Genomic DNA, 27,872 nt, shown 5'->3' with positions numbered 1-27,872 from the left:
ATGTCGAGGCTCAGCTGGGGATACGGCGAACACAACGGTGAGTGCTTTTCACTGATGGGAGGGGGCTCTGCGCGGGGCACCACCGTGGGGCCGGCGGATGCCCCCGCGCTGATCTCACACTTGCAAGAAACTTTTAGGTTCCTCTTTAAACTGAGCGGCGCTCCCTGCAGCCCAAAGCAGGAAGCGGAGGGCAGATTTCGTCCGGTGTAGACGGGAAAGCGTCTTTGGCGGGCGTTGGTTGTGGGGAGTGTTGGGGAGTCCAACAGATCCCAACTCTTCATATATATTAATTGCCTCGATATATATATATATATATATATATATATATATATATATATATATATATATATATTCATTGATTTGAAAAGCCGAGAACTTCCCTAGTAATAACCACTTATCAATTAAGGCTTGGAGATTAGAAGTCAGAGTGAAATGAGGACAAGTTCGCTTTCGGTCTTTAAGCTGTTCACTTAGTAGAAACAAATCATGGAAAATCTTTGAAAAGCTCCTTAAGAAATTTTAATAACTTGCATGTTGACACTGAAGATTAAGTTGACTTCTTGGCTGTTACTATAAAATATTGCCACAGCAATGATCAGTTGGTTGACTGCTACTTTTGGATTCTGTAATGAGGCTTCAAATTCTTTCTGGGAAATGAAGTTATACTTCGGGCTTTTCTCCATTCTTTCTGCCTCTCCTTCCACACTCATCCTTGCAGAGACTGAGGATTAGCATTATTGGAGTTATAATACAGTGATAAAATTTATTAATTGATAAGAGCGATAATGATAATTAATGGTGCTGGTGCGTGCGGTACTCGCAATTGAACCCAGGGGCGCCCTCTACCATTGAGCTTCATCCTCAGCCCTTTTTACTTGAGACCTGGCCTCTTCTATTGCCCAGGCTGGCCTTGAACCTGTCATCCTCCTTCTGCCTCAACCTCCCAAATAGCTGGCGTTACCGGCATGGTCCATTGGTCCAGGCCACTTTTCTTCTTACATATCCTAAACTATCAGAAGTCAAACATTTTTCTTGTTTGTATGTTAAACTGAACTGATTGTTTCAAGCAATAATTTTTCCAAGTAACTGCAAAAATGACATCAAGAAAACCTTACAGTAGATGAGTGTCAAAATGAGGGCTATGAATAATAAAACTTTGATTAACATGCACATTATTGAACAGTACTGAAGAATAACTTTTCTAGAAAGTTGCTTTCATAAAGAAACAGAAAAGTTTCATTTCAAACCATAGCTTGAGGTTATGAATATTGAAATATGAGCCTCAAAATGGAAGCAGATATAGAATTCTAATAATGAAAGATAAAATTTAGGCAGATTTATTTTCGACTGAGGCCATAATTATAATCTTGCATCTTGCTAATTTCTAATTTATGTTTTGAAAAAACAAACCTCACAAAACGAATTTCTTTTCATCTGTCTGCTTGAATCATTGTTATCATTGCTTAATAGTAAGTGGCAAAAGTGCCCACACTGTGATTTGGAAAAAGGGTATTTCAATCAATGGGTATTGGCTATACTTTAAGATTAGAAAATTTTGTCTCTAATGAAGCTCATTTTCAGAAATTTAGAAAATTCATCTCAGTGAAGGCATTAACATGAAATGACTTTGTATTTTAGCTAGCATTTTTTTTGGCCATTCCTGTCTTTTAGGTGCAGTGGTTTTCTGAGAACCACACCCTTAAGTAGATTAATTTGGCCGAATACCTCAGGACATGTTTTGAATCCTGACTAGGCAAATTTTGTTACCTTTTTTTTTTTTTTTATGTTAAGACATTGGCAAAACCAGTGATTTGAGGAGACTTAAGGAAACTTAAACTGGGAATAGCAGATTTGATAAGATGGGACATTAGGAGTCTTAAGTCAGGGAAATGAACCAACAATGCTAGTTAATAGATTATGCTGGATATGGTGCCTAATCACTAAGTCACATCCTCAGCACTTTTTTTAAAAATATATTTTTTTTAGTTGCAGATGGACACAATTTATTTATTTATTTATTTATTTATTTTTATGTGGTGCTGAGGATCAAACCTAGTGCCTCACATGTGCAAGGCAGGTACTCTACCACTGAGCCACAACCCCAGCCCTCCTCAGTACTTTTTATTTTTTATTTTGAGTCAGGGTCTTGCTAAGTTGCTTAAGGCATCGCTAAGGTGCTGAGGCTGGCCTCAAACTTGTGATTCTCCTGCTTCAGCCTCCTGAGCTGCTGGGATTACAGGCACGATCCACCATGCCCAGTGAATATTGGATATTTGACGCCATAGTTTTATTTTATTTTGGTTTGACTCTTCTAAAAATGGCTTTAGTTATAAAAGATTAGAAATAGGAGAGGAAAGGAATTGAGAGAAAAGCTCCTTGCTGATTGTAAAAAGAGACAACAGCATGTTGTGACACTTGCATTGCATGTTTGCGATCTGATTCTCGTTGGGTTAACTCAACCTTACTGGTAGTGAAAATAGAAAGCTCCCTCTGCATTAAAAAAGAGGATGAGGGCTGGGGATGTGGCTCAAGCGGTAGCGCGCTCGCCTGGAATGCGTGCGGCCTGGGTTTGATCCTCAGCACCACATACCAACAAAGATGTTGTGTCCGCCAAGAACTAAAAAATAAATATTAAAATTTCAAAAAAAAAAAGAGGATGATATTGTGTACAGAAAGAGTACTCAGAAAAGTAAATAGAAGTGTTTAATAAATAAGGAAATATATGCCTTTTCTGTAATATTATAGAAGGACTTTCAAATGCTCAAGTTGCTTTGAAGTCCCAAGTGTCAGGCAGCTCTTCAGTGTTTAGTCATGTTTAGGTATGTATTTATGCTCTGACATTTTTGTACCTGAAGTATATGTGAAAGAAATAATATATGCTTTCTCCTTCGCAATAATAAACAGTAAAAAGCAACATTAGTTTTACTGGTTCAAACTGTTGATGATTATGATATATTGCGTTCCTTTAAATCTCACTCTGAAGTTTTATCATTTAAAGATAATTTTTGTAACAAATATCTAATAACTGTCATGCTATTTTGTTTCAATCAGTACTTGATTTCTAGAGAAAAAGTTGTTAGCAAAGTAGAGAAAAGCTTAGTCAGTAGTCCTATGCCCTATTTACCTGGTGAGTAAATTGCATTCATAGCAGAGAGGAGAAAATAAGAGCCTGTGACCTGTACAGTGACTCACATCTGTAGAATGACTTAGAGCTTATGTGAGCTGCAACTTGGATGTTGATTTCGAGGGTCAGAACTTGATTGGAATCTCCCAGAGAAATAAAGAGGATAGACAAGGGAACAGCTGGTTTACCAACTTACTTCAATGTACCTATGAATATTTGATTTGTAAACTTGATGCAATTTTGACTTTTTCAATAGAGGATCAGGATGACAGTTGTCCCTTGTATTGGAATTAAAAATGTAGCATTGGCAAAGAAACCCCTGAGGGACCTTCTGAAGTGTGAAAAAGAGAAATAAACTGTGACCTGACTCTATTGCAGATAACCAACAATACGGTATTTCCTGACATGGGTACAGCCATTTTATTGGGATTATTATATATGAAAGATTATGTAGGTTCTTAGTCTGCTTGTTGCATATTACAGCTAGTTGAGCTGAGACCTGGATGATACTAAAATATACCAGCAAGTGGTAGAAAAAAGAAGAAAATGAAGAAAATTCTTGAGGATGACACCCTTTCCTTTTTTGCTTAGATTTCTCAGCAACTTTTACTCTTTTCACTTTGTAAACTTGTTGACGTCTGGAGCAACCAGAGCACATTCTTGAATCTAAGACTGAATCTCTTTGTTTTCAGTGGTGAATTGTACTGTTGTTTTTAGTTTGATTTATGAGTACCTTTGGAAAATACTTTAAAAAAATTTACATGTTCTTTTATGTACAAAGGGTAATTGATTCTGGAAAGGACTTTAGGCAAACCAGGTGTTTTCCAAACCCATTAAAAAATAATCTTGTGTTAAAAATTAGATGCTAAATTCCTGAGAATGAGGATATTATTAATTGTTCAATCTCAGACATATTGCATTGCACTTAACAAATGTTTATTGAATGAAAGAACTTAACTTAGTCCTTTTCTTTTGTATTTTTATATTTAAGGTCCTATTCACTGGAATGAATTTTTCCCCATTGCTGATGGTGATCAGCAATCTCCAATTGAGATTAAAACCAAAGAAGTAAAATATGACTCTTCACTCCGACCTCTTAGTATCAAGTATGATCCCAGCTCAGCTAAAATCATCAGTAATAGTGGCCACTCCTTCAGCGTTGACTTTGATGACACAGAAGACAAATCAGGTTGGCTTTTTTTCTTTTTCTTTTTGGTGGGAAACGAGGAATTTGAACAATTGGACTTTACTTTCTTCTCTTTCGTATTTTATTTATGTTAGACCTAGAATTTTCCAGATCGAAGCATATTTTGTGTCTTCATGTGAATTGAGATGTCCTGTTATGTATATGGACCTTATGATAATGTTACTTTAAAATGACATAAAGAATGTTCAGAAAAAATTATGGTGAATGTAATTTTAAGTTGACCGTATCTTATTATGACTTCATTTAGCATTTATCACTATGAAAATATAGAAGTTTAATAGCATTTCATAATAATTTTTCTTTTCTTTCTTTTTTTTTTGGGGGGGGAGCTACTGGGGATTGAACTCAGGGACACTCAACCATTGAGCTGCATCCCCAGCCCTATTTTGTATTTTATTTAGAGACAGGGTCTTGCTACGTTGCTTAGCACCTCACTGTTGTTGCTGAGGCTGACTTTGAATTCTTGATCTTCCTGTCTCAGTCTCCTGAGCCATTGGCATTACAGGTGTGAGCCACTGCACCCGTCTCATAAATAATTTTTAATTTGTTTTAATAGAAAAAACATTTCTAAAGTATCATAATCTCTCATTAAAATTATAAAAGTAATCTATACTCATAGTAAACAAATAATAACAAATAGAAATAATACAGAATTTTATGATAAAAACTGTCTGAATTTAACCACTACTGATTCTTCTGTATTTTTTAACTATGTAGCTGTGCATATAGAAGTGCATATTTTTTACCTTTTCTTTTTAACAATAAACTTGGACTATTGTTTTATTGCTTGGAACATGTTTCCCTATTTGAAAAAAAAAGGTGTGGGCATCTTTCCAAACCATTCATATTTTTATGATATGAATGAATGAATATGGTACCAGGGATTGAACCCAGGGGTGCTTAACCACTGAGCCACATCACCAACCCTTTTTTATATTTTATTTAGAGATAGGGTCTCGCTGATTTGCTTAGGGCCTTGCTAAGTTTCTGAGGCTGGCTTTGAACTCGAGATTCTCCTGCCTCAGCCTCCCCAGATGAGCTGCTGGGATTATAGGCATGTGCCACTGTGCCCAGCTTCCAAATCTAAATATATTTTTAGATCCAAAGAAATCCATCAATGAATTGTACCAGCTGTTCTTGTATCACAATTGATACACCATTTTCCTACCAATGAACATAGAATAGGAAAGAAAAATACAAGTTTAATGTTTTAAAAAAAGGAGGCTGGGGTTGTGCCTTAGTAATAGAGCTCTCACTTAGCAGATGAGAGGTCCTGAGTTCGATCCTCAACATCACATAAAAATAAATAAATAAAATAAAGGCATTGTGTCCAACTACAACTAAAAATAAATATTAAAAAAAAAGATAAAAAAGAAAGGAATATTTGCTGGGTATGGTGGTGCATGCCTGAAATCCCAGAAACTCAGAAGGCTGAGGCAGGAGGATCACAAGTTCGAGGCCAGCCTCAGCAACATAGTGAGGCCCTAAGAAACTTAGTGAAAACTTGTCTCGAAATAGAAAATAAAAAGTTCTGGGGATGTGGCTCAATGGTAAAGCACCTCTGAGTTCAATCCCCATCATTCATTCATAAATAAATATTTAAAAAGGAATATATGAAACATCTATTCTTACTAGTATTTTGCTAGGACTTGGAATAAAAGTCTTGTTTGATTCATTCATGGGATAGCATCTTTCATAATGTGAATAAATAGTGGATCCATCAAATAGAACTTTAGTCATTTGTTAATTTACTGACTAAATGAAGAGGAAAAGAATATTACTCTGAATTCTACTAGTCAACAAACCAGTCATGAAGTCTTCCCCATAGTCCTTGGAGGGCTTGCTTGGCTGGGCAGATGCACACTCATGGTTAACCTACAGGCAACCACCCTTTGAAATTTTAATAGATCTTTAAAAGGAGGACAGGTGGATTTGAAATTCTTTAGGGAGAATTCCTACTGGAAATAGTAGTCTGATGAGGAAATGATAATCTCATGAGGAAAGACAGGACTGTTCTTGTTCCAGCTACTGGTCTTTCTGGACTCAGCATCTCACTTCTTTGGGAATCTTACCTGACTGGCCCTGTCACCTCTGCTAGGGTTCCCATGGCATCCTGTGCTGTCCCAGTCACAGAATTTCCCACACCATGTCATAAATGCCAGGTTGGTGTCTGTCTTTCCCCTGAGCCAAAGACTCCTCATGGGTAGTAGCCATGAATGGATTATTTATGACATTTAGCTCTGGTGTCTTAATTTCTGTAGACCCCTTACATGAGTGTATCATCTGGAATAGATTTTTTTTTTTTTACAAAATTTTAAATGAAAGAGTAAATGAACTGCACATGCCATTTGGAGAAATGATATTTATAAGCATAAAATAGAAACAAGAATATTCACTTGCTTATCTAGGCTGGAAAGTAGGATGAATAATTTGACACTTGGAAACATGAGCTCATTCTCATTAAAAGAACTTTTTTTGCCATTATTAATTTTGTACCATAATTTAGCTGTTTTGTTATAGACCATCTCAAAGTTGGTGTTAAATGAACCTTGATATTTCCACTCACTTTTTCCTGCCCTGCATTTCTTTGGAAGACCTCTGCTCCAAGAGACTGGTCTTCTCCACCATCAGGCATTTGCTAATCATAATTCCAGGTTGGACATTTTATTTGAAACACTCAAATGGGAAGTTTAAATATGTAGTGTGTAAGGCAATCTTTGTTGTTTAATTGGGCAGAGCTGTGTTAATCTGATTTTAAACCCTGGGCTCAGAGCAGTCTTTCCCCAGATCAGCCATTATTCTTGGATGTCTCCGGACCAGTGTGTGTTTTTTGTATCACTTTCTTTCTTCAGAGCCAGCTTGCTTGCATCTTATCCCAAAGTCAATTCCACATTGATTATTCAAACCCTCTAATCTGCCTTTTATCTGTGAAGCAATGACTTTTTCATTCAGCTCAGGTTTTATTATGCAACAACAAGGAAAAAAAGAACAATAGAGCTGTTGATTTCTTTTCCTTTGGAATGTCATTTCATCCTCAATCGATGCAGACTATGGTGTCACTCAGGGAAACAAGCTTTTACATTGACTTTGCAAATCACGTTGAAACTGCTTAAAGACAAATCGAATTCATTGTGCCTCTCCTCTGTAATATTACTATGCCAGGTGATAGGCACAGCAGGGACCCAGACAGTGCCCTCCTGAGCACTGCCCAGTGGGAGAAGAAGCAGTAAAATTATTCTGTTTTTAAAAGAGTACTAGGGAAGTGATCCCTGAGTCTGATCTCTCTTTTTTTTATATATCTTTCAGAGTGCTTTTAAAATAGCCATTTTTATGTATTGTAAAAAATCTGGATCCAAATATTTCTTATATAAGGTGGATCATTCTTAACAAATTTTGAGAATATATATATATATATATATATATATATATATATACACACACATGCCCTCAAATGCCATATATATACACATATGTATGTGTATATGGGTGTGTATGTGTGTGTGTATAACATCTCAGAAGAGGAGGGTAATTTAAATCAAATCATCTAACACTTAATTTTGTTGGATGTTGATGGAAGTTTAGAGTGTAGTGATGTTGTGGTATATTCCGCATTCAATGCTTCCTTTCCTTTCAGTATGAAAAGCAGTGATAAGTGCCTTGATTCAGTTCTTCATTTTTGTGGCAACATTATGGGAAGCCCATTACTATTTCCAGTTTTTATTTTATTTTTTTTTAAAGAAAGAGAGAGGAGAGATAGAGATAGAGATGAGATAGAGATAGGGAGAGAGAGAGAGAGAGAGAGAGAGAGAGAGAGAGAGAGAGAGAGAGAGAGAGAGAATATTTTTTAATATATATATTTTTTAGTTTTCGGTGGACACAACATCTTTATTTGTATGTGGTGCCGAGGATGGAACCCAGCACCCCTCAAATGCCAGGCGAGCACGTTACTGCTTGAGCCACATTCCCAGCCCTATTTCCAGTTTTTAGATGTGGAAGCTGAAGCTTGGAAGTTAGAGTTTGTCCAAGATCACACAGTGATAGGGAGTGTGAGCCCTCATCTTCTACCTGCAGACACCTGTGTCTTAGACATACAACTGCCCTGCTGTACCAAGCTCCAACTAGACCTCTCTGCATGTCTCGTCCTTATTCAGAGAGGCTGGGTTGCCTTTCCTTAAGTGATATTTTGTCTTTCAGAATTCTGAATCTTTTTTACTTTCCAACCAATCTGTCTGTTGTGATTTCCCCGGTGTTCTGTAACCATCTGCACTGTGTTCTGACTCCTCATAAACCTAAAATTGTATTCCTGTCAGTAAACCTAATGACACATTTGTAAAAATATTCCTTAGATGACTTGAACGTGTTGAGTAATTCAGGGAGATGTGGGGCATGTCAGTATACATAAAATCGTTTCCTTGCTAACCACTTGAAATGTGTTGGCTTTTAGTCCTGCGTGGGGGTCCTCTCACCGGAAGCTACAGGTTGCGACAGTTCCATCTTCACTGGGGGTCTGCTGATGATCATGGCTCTGAGCACATGGTGGATGGGGTGAAGTATGCTGCAGAGGTAAGCCATTGGACACATCTGGGTCATTCAGGGGTTTTCTAAGTGATGCGATTTAAGGGTCATGAGGGCCAATTCTTTGACTTCACGTAGATCCTGAGCCAATTAGGTATCTCAGAGTCTGAAATGACTTGTTCACTCATTAGGAGAGTTTATTGACATGAGAGCTTCCAATGTGGCCTGTCTGACCCTTAAACTAACCATGAGAGTTGAAAGTTATATGCTTTCATTTTAAAAATGAATAAACTGAAGACTTATAAACATTGAGTAGGTTTAAACCCAGGACTGTTTGATAACAAATTAAAATCTATGTTTTCTCTTGCATCTTCTGAAAGGTCAATGAGAAGGGAGAAAAAGATACGTTTGTTTTGGGTCCAACTGTCTATATATTTGATCCAGGCACAAACATACGTGATTACGCAAAGCCCCTATTAATCAGGTTAATAAATGACAGAGTTTCACTTTGGAAAACAATCATAAAGACATAAACTTTCCTAAACTCTACGTCACCTCCACATTTATAGATGTAAAATGGAATCTGTTAATTATTCAGGTCACTGGTAAAGCATAACACCAAAATAAAGAATTCATTACTGTGATTCTTTTTCACTAAACGTTACTTCTGTTTTGTTATATTAGTAGTCATTAATGATACTTCACTTTTTCTAATCCTCTGGCTAAAGGACAAAGCACAATATGCCTCAAGTTTTAATATGATTAGATGTTGCTAATACTAACTTTCCCATGAGATGAAGTGAATTACTGCATGACTCAACCAAAACCATTCAACTGAAACTAATTTGGTTTTTGCATCTTCTAGGCAGGGTTACCAGATGAATACAAATTTTCTTCATTTTCTCATGGTTTCTGAACTACAGAGTTTAGATGCCCCTCTATAGCCCTGCTGTATGGAAAAATCCAGCAAACTGAACTTCTTTCTAGTTTTATTTTTCTACTAACATGTGCAGCTGTCCTTGGAGGCTATCATCCAAAATGTCTGTTTTGCCAACTAAATCACTTTTGTCTGGGGTGAAATGCCTTAGGGTATGGGACTTGCTCTGGCTACAGATGTGTGTGCAGAGTATTCTATGATGGTGAACAAAAGACGATGAGAAGGTAGAAAGGATGACTCCTGCATCTGTGGTGTCTCCATTTATATCATTTACCGAAGAGTCTTCATGTTTCCTTTCTGAAGTTTTGTGTTCTAAATTTAATGGTTGTTCTAAATCTTAAAAGCTCTGTGGAGATGAAGAGGTGGCTGCTTTGGATCACTGGTCTCTTAACTTTCCCTAGCAACTCAGTAGGATCGGTCACCTTTATGGTTATATCTTGTACTTTCACAAACTTCCATGTGGATTCTCAGAGAGATTTACTGCCAGTTGGCAAGTCGTTATCTGAAAAGGGTTTCCTGACCTGAAATTGGTCACATGCTCAGAGTCCTCGCCTATAGATCAGGGGCCATCTTTATAGATAAAACTTTGACTGGAATTTCATGCTGTTCTTTAATCCATACTTAAGGCTGTTTCCTACTTCACAGGTTCGTATATTCAGTCCTTCATTCACTACGTAAGAATTCATCGAGAGCCAGCCATGTCCTCTTGCACAGTTTATTTGTGCTTGTCTGAGGGGAGGGCTTGCAAGAGGAAGAGGTGCCACAAATTCATTACCATGCAGCCTAACCCAGACTGTGGGTCAGAGAACCCTTCCCTGTGGAAGAGGCCTTTAACCCTGAAACCTGCAGCATGTGAAGGAGTGAACCAGGCAAAGGGAGAGACAGCAGTGGTCCTGAAGGGAATCATGTGTGAGAACCAGAGTTGGGAAGAGCTTCACACTTTTGAAAACCAGAATGGCCTGTGTGGCCAGAGCTTGGAGAATGAAGGGGAGAGATGTCAGAAGCATAAATGGAGAGGCTGGGAAGGGCCTGAGCTTACCGAGTCCTGGTGAGGATTATGAAATTTATTCTAGGTGCATCAGGAAGCCTCTGGATGGCTTTGAATTGGAATCTGATCGTCTTTGCATTTCAGAAATGTCATTTAAAGCGACAGTTGTCTCTTGGGTTGAACAGGAGTGGCTAAAGGAAGCCCTGAGGAGGCTTTTGGGAAGTTTCAGGTAACAGATGATAGTGTAGGTGGAGAGCTGCCTAGCTGGAACAGCAACTCTAGTGGGATTTGTTGATTTGATTGGGTTTCCGGGTGAGCAAGAGGAGAAGTTCATGTCTTCATTTGAGGTAAGAATTTGCTGAGAGAAAGAAGTTTGGGTAAGACCTCAGGTTTGGTGGATGGCAGAAGTAGGCAATAAACAAACCAACAAATTTGGAAAAAAAAAAACCTGATAGGTGGTAAATTCTTTGCCAGTGTTATCAGGTGATCTGGTTGAGTAACTGAAGGGTTAGGAAAGGCCTCTTTGAGGTGACACATGCATTGGGACTGAATGACAAGAAAATCATAGGAAAATCTGGAGAGAGGAAATGAGAACAACAGTACAAGGGGTCTAAGGCAGGAACGATGTTGGCATGTTGAAGAAGAGAAAGACACTGGCCTATAGGACTGGAATTAGATGAAGGTATGGGCTGTGTACCAGAGACACAGGCACAGGCCATGTTCATCTGTTGGTGTTGAGCATGGTGAGCAGTGTGGAGTTTACCCTTAATGTAGCGGGAAGAAGACAGAGGAAGGTTTTGAGTGGGAGAGTGGCATGTTCTGCTATTTATTTATTTATTTCAGTACCATGGAAAGAACCTAGAAGGCTTTATCACAAGGCTCCATCCCCAACCCTTTTTATTTCTTGAGACAGTCTCTCTAAATTGCCAGGCTGACCTCGAACTTGTGATCCTCCTACCTTAGTCTCTCATGTCGCTGGGATTACAGGTGTGAACACCACACCTAGCTCTGCTTCCTATTTATAATATGTAACTGCCATGTGGTGGAGAGGTTGTTGTGGGCAAGTGTTGGAGCATGGAGACAAATTAGAAGATTATGGACATAGTTCAAGTGAGCAGTGATAGTAATTTGGGCTGTGGGATGGTGGAGATGCAGACAACTGAGAGATCCATGAATAGTGTGGGTGGTAAAGTCAATGGGACTTGCCTAGGAAAAGGAAGGAGACAGAGGTGTCTAGAAATATTCTAAGATTTTGACTTGAGTAACCTGGAGGATGGTTGCACCATTCACTGTGAAGGGCGAGTCCAGTGGGAGCAGTTTCCATAGAGGAATGACCTTTCAATTTTGCACATGCTAAGTTTCAGGTGCCTGTTAGGTATTCTAGGCTCATGTTCTTGTGGTCCATGGATACAAACCTGGAGTTTGACAAAGGTCGGGGCTGGAGATGGTGGCATTTGGGATTTAGGTTTAAAAGAATTCCTTTGTGTTCTAGAAATGATTCTAAGGTGTTAATTGTCTTTTTTTTCTAGCACTTTTTATTTAATTTCATGACTATCATTAGTTGTCCCTGGGAGTGCACCCTTGAAGGGGATAGTAGGACCCCCACCTCTTTCTCTTTTTTGCTTCCTGGTGATGAGGTTGGAGCAGTTTTGCTCTGACATGTGCTCCCGCCATGGTGTGCTGCCTCATGCAGACCCAAAAGCAAGGGACCAACACATTAGGGACTGGAACCTCCAAAACTGTGAGCTAAAGTAAACCTTTTCTCATTATCAGTTGATTATCTCAGGTCAGATAGAAAACTGACTAACAAAATAATATATAATAAGCATAATATATATGTTGTTAAAAGTAAAACTATGATTTCTATGTTCCTGGCAGATTTTTGGAATCATATTTGGCAGGATATTTTACATATCTCTAACAGGCAGTTCTAAAATACTGAAGTTGGATCATATTGTCCTTTAGAAATTAGTTTTCAGTGGGGAAGAGTCTTATTCCCATTGTTGCAGTGGCTACCACGCCTTCTTACTATTTAGCTCAAATCACTGCTGCTGTTATTGTTAGTCAGGAATTGTGAGTTTGCTATTTGATTGCTTGAGGGTTCGTTCAAATAAAAATGTTGATACAAGTGACGTCAGTTTCTCTTTGAAGGTATTGCTGCCAGTTAAGCAAGTGTGTGGGTGAGAGGAGGACTTGTTTTATTTATTTTAAAAAATATTTTCTTGCACTAGTTGCCCACCTTTTTACATATAGTTGTTGTTACTTAGCAGAAGGATGACTACCTACAGGACATATATATCTCAATCTATACACTCATTTTCTATTCAGATGTAGTTGTGACCCTTGGGTGTCATTTCCTACTAAGTGAGCAGATGTATTGGCATGGAGCCATTTTAAACAACTCCAGCATCCTTATCAGCCCCTCCCGGAGAGTGGAATGTCTTTCTCTCATATGAGCCACGTGGATCTTGTTTCCTCCTCCAGTTGTTTCAAGTTTCTGTCCTCCCCCAACTTTCTCAGAGAAACTTGGAACATACCACCACAGGCGTCCACCTTTATATTTTCCAAATAGAAATCCCACAATTGTATCTGATCATGTGTGGATGGTGAACTGTTTTATGATTTTATAGCTGACTAGTTATGATAATTCTTATCTAATCCTGCAACCCCTTCATATTACTTGTCTGTAAGATATAGAGGTATAATTGAAGGAAGGGATAAAAATATGCATTGGAACATATTAAGATTTCGACCTAACACCAGCTGAAAGGGTATTTTGGGCATGAAAGCTTGCATAAGCATTTCTTTCCTGATGTGCCAAAGGATTCACCTGGAGTTCTTATCTAGAGGTGGTCCTTCATATCAGGTCCTTGGATAGCATGGACTGGCCTTCACCATTTATGACGATTGCTAAATCTTTTGGGTGTGTCACATTGCCCTTTGGTTTCTCTCATAGTTTGCCTCTCTCTCAACCAGTACTGATGACTCTTCCAAAATTGATTTTCTACTTTATTGTTCTTCTGGAGTCTCTCCCACTTGCTTGTGTATTTGGGGTAATTCATGGCTTCCTTGGTAGAACACTTAGGTCTCCTTTGGGTTTTGCATAAGTTCACTTCCATGAACTCCTCTTCCTGTTCTTCTTCCCCTTCCTCCCACCACCCAGTAACACCAGCTGCCTTTCATTTTCATCCTCAAACACTGGTTCCTAGACCCAAAGCTACTTTTTCACCATTAAAACTTGCTCTCATCAAAGGATCTGAACATATTTATATAAAGTAATAAATGCATAAAAATAGGAAAGTGAGGGAAGGAATATGTCAATCAGTTTGATTTAGTTATTGCATATTGTATACCTACTTTGAAACACCACATCATTTCCTGTATACATATGTAATTATTATTTGTCCATTAAAAACAATCTAATAATAAAAAATGTGTGAATTCTTCTTACAATAGTTTTTCATAAGGACAAAGCTATCAAAAATGTAAAGTCACAGTAATAAAGATCTGACTGGTAATTTTCAAGAGCAACTGCATTGTCGTTGGTAACAGGAATGTCCCTGAAAACCTGCTGTGTAGAAAGCTAACTTCTCCACCCAGCCATCAAGGTCCAGGTTTCCTTGATGGACACTGTTGTCAGCTGGGTTCTGATCTAAGGCAGCTTCATTGCAATCCCTTCAGTGGAAGACACAGAGATGCCCCTCAAGTCACTAGGGGCACTGGTTGGAATTTGCTAGAGCTAGAGAGATTTGACAGGATGCTCAGGGCATTGCAAATAGTAACTACACTGTAAACAGCTACTCAGGAGGCTGAGACAGGATGGTCACAAGTTTGGGCAACTTGGTGGGACCCTATCTCTAAATAAAAAGGGATGGGGATGTAGCTCAGTGGTACAGCACTTGCCTAGTAGGTGTGGGACCTGGGTTCAATCCCTAGTATTAGAAAACAAAAAGAGTATACTACAAACTAGTTAAATGATCATATCCTTCATTGCTGTCCTTGAGTTTTTGAAAAGTCAAAAGGAGGATTGTGTCCAAGTTTTTTGTGAAGGATATATTATATTTATGAGTGTACAGCACCAAAACTCGTGTATCAATGTTTATTTGCATTTACATTTTTCAGGATGTTTAAAAAAACATTTGACCTGTGTTGTGTCTCCCCCTTTCAGCTCCATGTTGTCCACTGGAATTCAGACAAATACCCCAGCTTTGTTGAGGCAGCTCATGAGCCAGATGGACTAGCTGTCCTGGGAGTATTTTTACAGGTGAGAATCCACTGATTTCATTTTTAAAAATAAGCTATGTTGGATAAAGAGCTCCAGTCATGGAGTGAACATTCAGCTGTTTTTTTCATAGTAGACCTGTTCTAGTTCTAGTATTTTCCTTTGGAAGTGAATGCTAAGAAATTAAATATTCATGTAGGAGCATCGTCTTGTGATTCTTCTGATTGTCCATTTATAATTTTCATGTGAGTAGCAACAGCAATATTAAGAAGAAGAAGAATAGCAGCAGAAATAACAACTGAGACCCTTCAAAGAAGACCTTTATTCTAGGATCTTCCTGATTCCTGATTTCAGTATTTAGAGATATAGGACAGAAAAAAGTTCAAGCCCGTGATTTTTGAAGCACTTTTTTTTTTTTTTGGACACAATGACATGTTGTCTTAAACCAACTGAACAACTTTTAAAGATGTTTGGTTGTATTTCCCTTTGTCTAACCTTCCCATAGGGACAAGTGATCACTGTTATCCTCAAACTTGGGGTGGCGTGGGCCCCTCAACTCCACTGCCACCACTGTCTTGTAGATTGAGCGGTTTTGCCACATTCTCTGAGTGATGTTGTAACTCATGAAACTGGGATTGGGGGCTGGACATGAGGCAGAGGTGGGAAATGCCACGGATAGTGGTAGGTTCTTCTTTTGGGCCACCAAGAATGAGTAGTGGCAGCAGGATCCAGGTGGGGAAAAGAATGCAATTTAATCCTGAAGGATTTAAAACCTTTGGGTAGAGTCAGAACACCCATAATAATGAAAATATTTGTATTTATGTATTTATGATGCCTTTGCTTCTGAGGACCTCAAGTCATTTTTAGGACCTTGATTTGGGACCTCAAGTCATTTTTAGGCTAGATGTGAGAGATGTTTTTTGTCTAATACAAAAGTATACCATAATCAGTTTGGATTGAAGGTATACAAAAGTATACCATAGTCAGTTTGGATTGAAGGTCTGAATATCACATTTGGGTTAATAGTGCAGGTGTTTTAAGAGTTTCCTAAGCACGGTTTCTCTTAAGTTAATCTATGTGGCAAACATTCATTAGGGGAAGGGGAGGGGGTAAGAGGAGTGTTGCTACCAGTTTTGAAACCAAAGTGAAAAGTTCAGTATAGGAACCCTGTAATACAATGTTATCATTCAGATTCTTCTGGCATGATAAGGCTATCAGAAGAGAACTTTTATTCTAGAACAATCACTGTATCTTCTGTGCTGGTGTAGATTTTCAGAAATTAATTTAAAAACAGTTGATTGAAATGAAAAGATCAGATTTTATTTGCTACTGTAACCATTTCTCTTAAAATTCGAATTTTTAGATTGGTGAACACAATTCCCAACTGCAAAAGATTACTGACATTTTGGATTCCATTAAAGAAAAGGTGAAATGAATTACTCGGTAGTTATGATTGATGTCTTTCTCCTTCTGTCTTTATTTCTCTTATCTTTCTTCAAAGACTTAAACCTTGGACAGAGTTTTGAAGCTGCCTGTTTTGAAGCAAGTTTGCAACATTGTTGACTAAGCAACCAGAAGTAACTTAGTATCCCTTATCTTTTGAAAATAACCAAGGGTCTTACATTATCTAAGATAATCACTAATAAATCATACAAAGTTACTTTCTGGTATTATAGTTTTACAAAATACATCTTGATTTGTGAAATATTTTAAAGACCACTTATATAAAAATAAATCTTGTGCTTCTGAAATAAATCTATATGATGTGTTATTTAAGATGAAGCAGTTTTTTTTTTAAGATACTAAAGATAGATTCTGAATAACTCCATAGTATTTCATTGGATATGTGCATGTGTGTGCGCGCGTGTGTGTAAAGCTCTTCCACAGTAATTTGTGGGAATTCTCTGTTTGTCCAGGGCAAACAAACTCGATTCACAAATTTTGACCCATTATCTCTGCTTCCACCCTCCTGGGACTACTGGACATACCCTGGTTCTCTGACTGTTCCACCTCTTCTTGAGAGTGTCACATGGATTGTTTTAAAACAACCCATAAATATCAGCTCTCAACAGGTATGTAGCTTCTTTCATGTTGATTCACTCAGGAAATTGACCTGCTGTATCTGAGTTTAAAAATCCTGTTCATCGTTTCTGCCACATCATTAAGCTTGTGCTTTCTCTTCATTAATTAGATGGGTGGTTGAACTAGATGAGATTTGTGTTCTTTTCCCTTTTTTGTGGGGGTAGGTGAGGTGCATTTACTGGGGATTGAACTCAGGACATTTGACTACTGAGCCACGTCTTCAGGCCTATTCTGTATTTTATTTAGAGACAGGATTTTGCTGAGTTGCTTAGTGCCTTGCTTTTGCTGAGGCTGGCTTTGAACTCGAGATCCTCCTGCCTCAGCCTCCTGAGCAGCTGGGATTACAGGTGTGTACCACTGTGCCCAGCTTGTCACCCTTTTTTATTTGATCTTCTATGATTTGATGATCTCTTTCCAATCTCTTAAAAATGTAAGGCACATAAAGAAGCCCATAAGAGTAAAGCATTGTTTCAAATGCTAGCTTTTCTTTTGTTTGCTTTGAGACATGAACAGACTGGGATACAAACAGGAAAATCAGGAGAGAGGCCACATAGAAGGTGACATTCTCATTTCTGATCTCAGTCCTTACACTGCTTCTTCCACAGATTTCAGAGTAAACACTGAGAAGTGGCATCATATTGCTTAGAAATGTGTGCCTGCTAAGTTTAAGAAGTGGTCTTATGGTACACTTGAGAATTCAAGAGGGACAGCTATAGCTCATACTACTTATGGTGCTTACCCAGCAAGTGTGAGTCCTTAGAACTAGGAAAAAAAAAAAAAAAGAAAGAAAAGTTGGTTTTGATTTTTGTTAACAAAACTTTGGTAGGGCTGCCTGAGGGGCTTCTAAGCATTTGCTAAGAAACTGTGGGTTGGCCACCTATGGCCTTCCTGTGAAGACATTTACTCATTTTTCTTTAATTAATTAGTTATTTGCAATGCTGGGGATCAAACCCAGGACCTTGGGCATGCTAGGTAAGCACTTGACTGCTGAGTTATGGCTCCATCCCTTCATCTTTCTATTAAATGCTTACTGGCACCCACATAAGGCCAAGCATTCTTCCAGACTCTGGATGTCATTAGTGCCCAGAAACCACTTAAACTTTAACAGTTGACTGACGTATATTCTGGGATGTGGTCTCTTTAGTGGGTTTTTAGTTTTGTTGTCTTTTTTGAATTAGGTTCTACAGTATCTTAGTAGGAATATAATTTATTTTATTTTTGCAGCTAATTAAATACTTCTTCCTGTTCCCGACTTGCTCTCCTACCTAGCTGTTTATTCCCACAGCCACGCCCATCAGACTAGGACTGGTTCACCTTCACCAGGTTCTTTTTTTTTTTTTATTGTTGGTCGTTCAAAACATTACATAGTTCTTAATACATCATATTCACAATTTGATTCAAGTGGGTTATGAACTCCCAATTTTACCCCGTATACAGATTGCTGTATCACATCAGTTACCCTTCCATTGATTGACAAATTGCCTTTCTAGTGTCTGATGTATTCTGTTGTCTGTCCTATTCTCTACTATCCTCCCTCCCCTCCCCTCCCCTCCCCTCCCCTTTTCTCTCTCTACCCCTTCTACTGTAAATCATTTCTTCGATTTGTATTATCTTGTCTTACCCCTCCTTTCCTCTTATATGTCATTTTGTATAACCCTGAGGATCGCCTTCCGTTTCCATGCGATTTCCCTTCTCACTCCCTTTCCCTCCTACCTCTCATCCCTGTTTAATGTAAATCTTCTTCTCAAGCTCTTCGTCCCTACCCTGTCCTTGTTTACTCCCCTTATATCAAAGGGGTCATTTTCACCAGGTTATTTTTAAGCAGCATTTCCCCTTGGGAACACATCTAACTTCCTGTTGGGTATTCTTCCTCATTGACCTCATCTTTAGGATTACAGACAAATAATACCTTGGTGTATACATGTTAAAACATTTTATTGCAGTCTGGATAGAATCCAGACCTTGACTGATATGAAAATTCCTGTGAAATTTTTTCATCATTGTATCATGAGAAAAGTGACCTGCTGCTGATTTAGTGTCCTCATTAAAGGGGTTTGTTTCTCTCCCTTGACATGCTAAACTGCTTACTTTCACATTCCTTTATTAAATTTAAACAATTTAATAATAAGAGTTAATTATAACATCAAGTTATCGAAAACAAAGAGGCTCATATTTTCCTTTATATTTCAAGGCTGTCTCTATTTCTTAAAAACACTTGGAAAATACTTTTTTGTTGTTGTTTCTTGCCTTTATTTTTTCAACACACTAGTGATTTTGAAGAGAATATATCATAATATATAGTTCCTTAGAAAGAATAAAGTTAAACTTAGTAAAAACAACTCCCTGCAAGTTTAGAAATTATAACCACATGGGTATGGACTCATGACTGTCTCATTTGAGGCTTATTGAATTAATATTATTGATGTGGTTTTTATGCAAGAGAGTATATTAAAAATAGCTTCATTTTAGAGCTCTAGTGTAATGGGTAGTACACTTTGAAAAATTAACTTACATTGACTATAGCAGGAGCACTTTTATGAGTTTTGATTTTTAACCAGAATGAGAAATTGTTTGGCTATAATTCCAGTTATTATATTGATAATATCATGATGGTTTTAAGAGCTAAAGAATGAAGCTAAAGATATTTAAAACATCCAATCCAGTTCTAAATATGAGAAAAAGCATTAAACAAAGATCAACTGAGGAAAATTCTATAAATATTTAATTAGGACTCTTCAAGGTCATCAAAAGCAAGATAAGTCTGAGAAACTCACAATCAAGGGATGCCTTCAGAGAGGGGGTGACTGAATATAATGTTTCCTACATAGGATTCTGAAACAGAAAGTCATTAGATCAAAACAAAGAACACCTGAGTAAGGGAAGGCCATTAGATAACATATATTTAATATTGCTCATTAATTATGGAGAAAGTACCACACGTGAATAATAGGGGAAATTCAGTGTGAGGTACGTTGGAAATATTAGTAATAGCTTGCAGTAATTTTTATAAATGTAAGATTGTCCTGAAACAGTTTATTTTAAAAATGGAAAACATGCAGTTTGGTAAAATTATTTAGTTTTTTTTTAGCTCTTTTATATAAATTAAGTTGAAAAATCTTATATCACTGAGTTATCAATTTCCAAAAGATAATTTTTAATCTCAATTTTGGAAGCTTTTTCTTTTTAAAGTCACTGGGAAATATTGCCTTTATTCATTTTCCAATTCTGTCATGCAATGTCACTAGCTGTGAAGAATAAATCCTCTTAAGTTGATACCAGAATTTTTTTTTTCCCCTAGGATTTTCTAATGCTATTTCTTAGCAAGTCACTGTTTGACCTAAAGGAAAAATAAGATATTTTTTATTTTCTTTTTCTTGATTCCAATCCATTTTTCTTCCTCAGAGTCACCCAGTGAGCACTAAACTCTTTTTTTTTTTTTTTTTTTTTTTTTTTTTTAAAGAGAGAGTGAGAGAGGAGAGAGGAGAGAGAGAGAGAATTTTTTTTTAATATTTATTTTTTAGTTCTCGGCGGACACAACATCTTTGTTGGTATGTGGTGCTGAGGATCGAACCCGGGCCGCACGCATGCCAGGCGAGCGCGCTACTGCTTGAGCCACATCCCCAGCCCCAACTAAACTCTTGATTTAACTGCCATGCCAGTGAGCAGATATACCGTTTTCTAATACTTTTAATAACAGATCTGTCATTTTCTTTGGAAGGCTGACTTTTATTGCCAAATCTCTTTGAGTTCACCTAAATAATCTGAATTGATATACTCAGCTGCTCAAATTCAGTGTGCAGAATACTCCTTTAAAAATCCTTTTTAAAATTATGACATTATCTGTACATTAAGGAACTCACAAATTTTTTAAGTGTGTGGTTGCTGATTTTGGTGATCGTATGCAACCATGCAACAAATACCATGATCAAGAGAGAATAGCTGTCTTGCTTTCATAGCCCCAAGCAACCACTGGCATGCTATCACTAGAATTTTTGCATTTTCTAGAATTTTGTTTAAATGAATCATATAGCAAATAGATTTTTGTGTTTGATTTCTTTTACTTAGCATAATATTTAAGTTTCACCCATTTCTTTTATTTATTTATTTATTTGGTACTAGGGATCAAACTCAGGGGCACTTGACAACTGAGATACATCCCCAGCCCTATTTTGTATTTTATTTAGAGACAGAATCTAAAAAACAATGAGTTGCTTAGCACCTTGATTTTTGCTGAGGCTGGCTTTGAACTTATGATCCTCCTGTCTCAGCCTCCTAAGCAGCTGGGATTATAGGCATGCGCCACTGTGTCCAGCCATTTCTTTTATTTTTATTGCCTATTTATATTCCATGGTATGGTTATACCACATTAAAAAATCTATTCAGTAATTGAGATGTTTAAGTTGTTTCTAGTTTATGGCTATTATGTGAGTAATATTTTGATATTAAGAGCAATTCACATACACACTTGTGTGGACACTTTTTCTATGGCTTGGGTCAGTACCTAGGACTAGAGTCATTAGGTCATGCATGTTTGATTGTACTGCCATCTTGCTTCCTAAGTGGTGTGCCACCTTGCATTCCCATCAGCAATTTATAAGATTTCTAGTTGCTCCATATCTCTGTTAGATTTTAGTATTGTCAGTTTTTCTAAATGACCTATTCTAGTGGGTATATGTGACCGTAAATGTCTAGTGATTTTTTCATGACCATGCATGTGTTTTCTTTTGTGAAATATTAGTTCAGATTCTTTGCATATTTTTAAATTGGGTTGTTCATCTTCTCACTATAGACTTGTAAAAGTTTTTTTAAATATAGTTTAGATAAAAATTCTTTCTCAAATGCATGTTTTTAATTGGTGCATTATAATGATACATAATAGTGGGATTCATTATGCTGTGTTTATACAAACACATAGCATAATATGATCAATTTTATTCCCTAGTACCTTCCTTTTCTTCCCTTCTTCTCTGTACCTGATCTACTTGCTCTACTCCACTGATATCTCTTGTATTATTATTATTTCATTTAGTTCATTATAATTATATATATGCAGGATTCTCTGTGGTATATTCATACTTAAATGCATGTTTTGCCTAACTTTTCTCCCAGTGTGTGGCTGCCTGCCTTTTGTTTCTGTTAATAATGTCTTTTGAAGAGCAAAAGTTCTTAATCTTGATTATGTATATTTTATCAATTTATCTTTTGAAATTTGCACCTTTTTTTTTTTTACTATTTAAGAATCTTTATTTAACAATAAGCTACAGTTTTTTTTTTTTCTACTAGTTTAAGTAGTAGTTTTAGCTCTTACATTTTCCTTTGATTCCCTCCACCCTTTTTGGTTGTTTTTGAGTTTGTTTTTGTGTATGATATCCCCATTTGTTCTTTCTTTCTGATACTCTAATTACACAAATATTAGACCTTTTAATATCATCTGGCAGGTTCCTGAGACATTGGTTTTCAAAAAAAGTTCTAAAAATCTCTGCTTTTCATCATAAATATTTTCTATTGATGAATATTCAAGTTCATTTGCTTTTTATTTCTCTGTCATGTCAATTTGGCTGTTAAGTCCCTCCAGCTGTTATCTTTTAGTTCTAAAAGTTCTATTTGATCAGCCATGACGGCATGTGCCTGTAGTCTTAGCACCTGGGAGACTCAGTGGGAGGATCAGTGGAGCCCATGAGCTTGATACTAGGCAACATAGTGAGACTATCTTAAAAATAAAATAAATTTCTACTTGTTTCTCTTTGATTGTTTTTATTTCTTTACTAAGACTTCTTATTACCCTGCTGAGATTTCTCATGAATTAAAAAGATGCTTTAACTTGATCTAACCCTCAGGTAGTTATAATAGCCACTTTAAAATCCTTCAGTTCCAACATTGGGTTAATCTTGAGTTGGATTTTGTTGATTTTTATTTCATTGAGTTTTTTTTTTTCCATTTTCTTAATTCTTCATATGCTGAGTAATTTTTAATGTATTCTAGATGATGTGAACATTAAATTGTAAAGGTTCTGGATTTGGTAATTTTTCTCTGATAAGTATTGCTTCTTTTGTTTCAGCAGACAGTTTTGTTGGCTGAACTAGAAGTACAAATCTTTTTCTTGCATTGTAGCTCTGGTCTCAGTTCAGCTGGTCTGCTTAGAATCTGTTCAGTGTATGCATGTATCCTGGATCAGTCAGATATGTGGTTAGAGAGTTCAAGGATCCTCTCTCTGGATTTCTCCTTGCAAGAGAGGTGTTCCTCACTGTGGCTGTGTGTACGTGGCAGACTGCACTCAGCTCCAGGCTAAAAGCTAGAGAGACAAGAATTTACCTGCAGAGCTCTCCTCTTCCACCTTCAAGCCACTCAAATCCCTGTTCACTGTGCAGTACCTGCAGTTAATGCTTTTTGCATTATGTCTTAGTTTATAATTGTTTTCTATTAGGGATACTGTGTGCAAGATCTCAGTCTGAATAGCTAGAAGCAAAACCCAAATGTGCTTTTTAAATAGTAAAATTTGTGTTTTACAACTAATGATAATCAATGATCTAGGAATATTTTCCTTTACTTCTGCATTGCTATACTACATGGAAGATGAGAAAATAATCCAGTCACTTTGACATTAATTTTGAGCTCATGTATAAAACAGTATAACATCAGCTTGAAATTAAAGTTCAAAATTGTGGAGGACTGTACAAGTGAATGGTAAAATTGTTCACTAGTTGCCAGATCTTTGCAAGGAATGATACAAGAGATAAAAAGATGAATAAAAAGTGGCCTTTGCCCTAGGGAATTTGAAATCCAATAGAGAGCATAATGTAGATACACAAAAACCATAACACAGTGGGCTATGCTTGGTGCCATAAGACCAACACAAAAAATAATGGAAGTTTAGAAGATTAGAGACTATTTTCCAGTGGAGAAATCAGGAAAGATTTCATGGCAAAGTGATATTGAGATGGTTAAAAGATTAAAAGATGAGAACTGGTTGCAGGTAATCAAGGAAAGGAGGGAATTTCAAGAAGGAAATAAAAAATAAGGTCAAGAAGGGGAAGAGCAGAAAATATGTTGGCAGTTTTGTACCTGCGATGCTCAAAGTTTAGTGTATCCAAGATCCACTTAGGGCAGCTTAGCAAAATGTGGAACTTGGGCCTTATTAGAAATTCTAATTTGGAGGTCGGGGGTAAGATACAGGAATCTGAATTCTTAGTAATCACCCCCAAGTCTGTTCATTCAGATGTCTGGGATCATCCTTCACAAACTGGCTTAGAGCGGTATCTGCATGTGAAAGTGCCAGGTAGATCTAGAAAAATTGATTGAAAGTGGGTGGTCCAGGGCTGGGAATGTGGCTCAAGCGGTAGCGCGATCGCCTGGCATGCCTGCAGCCCGGTTCTATCCTCAGTACCACGTACAAACAAAGATGTTGTGCCCGCCGAAAACTAAAAAAAAAAAATAAATATTAAAAAAATTCTCTCTCTCTCACTCTCTCTATCACACTCTCTATTTAAAAAAAAAAAAAAGAAAAGAAAGTGGGTGGTCCAAGGCTCAGAAACCATGCTGATAGCACCTATTAAAATGCTAGAAATGTCACATACTTGAGGGATGTATTTTGATATGTTTATACTGAAATGATGTGATGTTTGGAGTTTACTTCAAAGGAGTCCGGTTTGGGCAGGGTAGGGCATGGAGAGAGAATGGGTGGGAACATGGATGGAAAAATTGGGTGTGTGTTGATAGTTGAAGCTGGGTGATAGATTTTTGGCAATTTATTTGCTATTTTTTTCTGCCTTTGTATATGCTTGTTTTCACAATACAGAGTAAATAAGAAGATATTAGGGGGAAATGGGAAAAATAGTTAAAAATGAAATCTACTTCTATGGTCATTTCATGGCTTATTTGCCAGACGATTTATTGTAATGCTCTCAAGCTCCTTGTCTATAAAACAGGATAATAGTAGATTATTGATAGGGTTGTTTTGGAGATTTAATGAGTTTAATGTAATGCAAAGCTGTGCCCAGATCACCATGTTCCATAGGAGAGCTTATTTTCATTGTTACTCTACTTTGGCAGGCAACGGTGTTCTGTTACACGTGGCTGAGCATGTGTGTAAGATAGAATTATTTACAGAACCTTTGAAAAAGAGTATTTCATCTTACTGGGATTGCTACATAAGAAAACTGGAATTTTAGTTTTAGAGCCAAGTAAACCAACAAAACAGGTCACACCTACCTCAGCCTCAAGGCGGAATTAGTGACACTCCTTGCCAGGAACGTGTAGATGCTGAGTCAGCCTTAGTGACAGCAGAGCAGGTTTTCTGTCTGAATGAGCCTGTGGCTACATGAGAGGATGAGACTGGTAAAGGACAGCCAGGGGAGGACACAGGACCCCAAAGAAGCAAATGTGAGCAGGGGTTGGCAGGTACAGGTCCTATCCGGCTGATCAAGGGATTGGGAGAGTCCTACAAGGAAGAGATTTGATAAGACATCAGGACAGGTTTGGGGACTTCTGCCAAAGTGAGCAGGTTGGAAAGATCTAGAGTAAGATTCAGTTCTGAACTAATGAGACTAAAGTGGTGCAGAGGTAGTGAGCCAGAGGAGTTGAATGGCCTGTGTGTTTAAATAGAGCCAAGGTATTCAGAGGAATCAGTAGTGTCACCTGGGAGGCAGGTTGTCCTCTGTGAGGCTCCTCCACCAGCACCCTGAGGTGGGACTCTGCATGTTTCCACAGCCACTTGGAATGGCCCCTCCACATGGACCTGATTCTCATGATCCGCAGAAGGCTGGGTGTCTTCCCAGGAATGAGATCTCATTGGCCTCTGCTACTTGACATCGTCAGACATTCTCTTAAGTTCCATCTAGTTTTAGCTGTAATGACCTGGTCTAATGAAATTATGAGTAATAGTAAGCTGTAGCTATGCGTTTCATCCTTCCCGTATCTGGGCTCTTTGAGACACAGGATATCACTTGTGACAATCCAGAGTTGTTTGTATACGATGGATGATCCTGTGCTCCATAGAGAGTGGTTATAAACTATTACTGTTTATTATGAATGGCCCTTTCCTTCTGCCTCCCATCAGGTTAATACTGTATGTGAAATATTTTAGGCCTCAGGTAAATGAAGATGATGGAAACCCAGTTGATGTGTCTTAGTCCAAATTTTCTTGATTCTGAGTTTAGATAACCAAAGAAGTTTAGAGAATGGAGGCTCTCATTCCTAATAGTTTACTAAGTCGTCCTCATCAAAACTGTTTTAGTCAGCTTTTTTGCTCTTGTGACCAAAAGACCTGACAGGAACAATTTTAGAGGAGAAAAAGTTTATTTTGGGGCTCACGGTTTCAGAGGTCTCAGTCCATAGATAGCAGGCCCCATTCCTTGAGGTTCATGGTGAGGCAGAACATCATGGTGGAGGAGTGTGGTGGAGGAAAGCAACTCAAGACATGATGATCAGGAAACAGAGAGAGAGAACTCTCCTCATCACGACAAAATATATACCCCAAAGGCACACCCCAATGACCCACTCCTCCAGCCACACCCTACTGGCCTACAGTTACCACTCAGTTAATCCTGATCAGGGGATTAATTCACTGATTAGGTTAAAGCGCTCTGACCCAATTAGTTCCCCTCTAAACCTTCTTACATTGTCTCAATCATGAGTTTTGAGGGACACTTCAAATCTAAGCCATAACAAAAACACAACAACAACAACAATAACAAAACAAATACCAAAAACTTGTGTTTGGCAATATAATTTTGATTAACATTTTTGAGAAGCTAGAATTATTCAAGTAATTTATCCAATCTTTATTTTACTACTGTAGGCCTGTGTTAAATTTAAAAAAGACATTTTTTTTCTTTTTTTTTTTAGTTGTAGATAGACACAACACTTTTATTTTATTTATTTATTTTTATGTGGTGCTGACATTCAAATCCAGTGCCTCACATGTGCTAGGCAAGTGCTCCACCACTGAGCTACAGCCCCAGCCCCAAATTTGAAAAAATAATATTAAACCACCAAAAAAATTGTTAGAATTCTACAAAACATACTTACTACAGAGCAACAAACTTATAATAGAACTTTACAGTGGTTACAAATAGTCATATAAGTTTATTGATTTGCAAAAATGCCTAGGGATATATTAAATGGAAAAATAAGGTTTCAAAATGACATTATAATTGAGCTTATTTTGTAATAAAACAAAGTGTGTGTGTGTGTGTGTGTGTGTGTGTGTGTGTGTGTGTGTAGGAAGGAAAAATACTCATTTCTAGATGCATATTCTTTAAACCACGTTTTAAATGTCACTTCCTCTTATTACTTTGATCTTTTTTTTAAAAAAAATATTTTTTTAATTGAGATGGACACAATGCCTTTATTTATCTTTATGTGGTGCTGTGGATTGAACCCAGTGCCTCACACATGCTAGTCAAGTGTTCTACCACTGAGCCACAACCCCAGCCCTATTACTTTTATCTTGAAATAAAGAATTCATGTGTACTTAATTTCAGAACACAGGTTTTTGCAGTGAAGAGAATTTGATGGAAACATTCTTTATAACATTTATGTCACAACTTGGCAAATTTTCATTGTGATATTTTTGGTTCCTGGTAAAGGAAAAGTTATGGTTCTTGAGTTGGCTATACATTTTGTTGCCATCGGTGTGGCTTTCCATGCTGAAATTAATGCTTATCTTTTCTTCAACAGTTGGCTAAATTCCGCAGCCTCCTGTGTACAGCAGAGGGTGAAGCAGCGGCATTTTTGTTGAGTAATCACCGTCCACCCCAGCCTCTGAAGGGCCGCAAAGTGAGAGCCTCTTTCTATTAG

At 37.5% G+C, this 27,872-nt stretch overlaps 1 protein-coding gene across 1 annotated transcript; it reads left to right on the top strand.

Annotated features, from left to right (window-relative positions):
• Ca13 (carbonic anhydrase 13) lies at window positions 1-27,872 on the top strand. The gene is made up of 7 exons (XM_026384316.2): window positions 1-37; window positions 4,116-4,313; window positions 8,776-8,894; window positions 14,940-15,035; window positions 16,357-16,419; window positions 16,910-17,065; window positions 27,753-27,872. Exons 1-7 carry the CDS (start codon window positions 1-3, stop codon window positions 27,870-27,872), a joined length of 789 nt encoding a protein of 262 aa, XP_026240101.1.

Source organism: Urocitellus parryii, chromosome 7 (assembly GCF_045843805.1).
Source record: "Urocitellus parryii isolate mUroPar1 chromosome 7, mUroPar1.hap1, whole genome shotgun sequence".
Lineage (NCBI taxonomy): Eukaryota > Metazoa > Chordata > Mammalia > Rodentia > Sciuridae > Urocitellus > Urocitellus parryii.
Note: the sequence above shows the minus strand (reverse complement) of the source record. Positions and strands in the feature narration are given on the sequence as shown.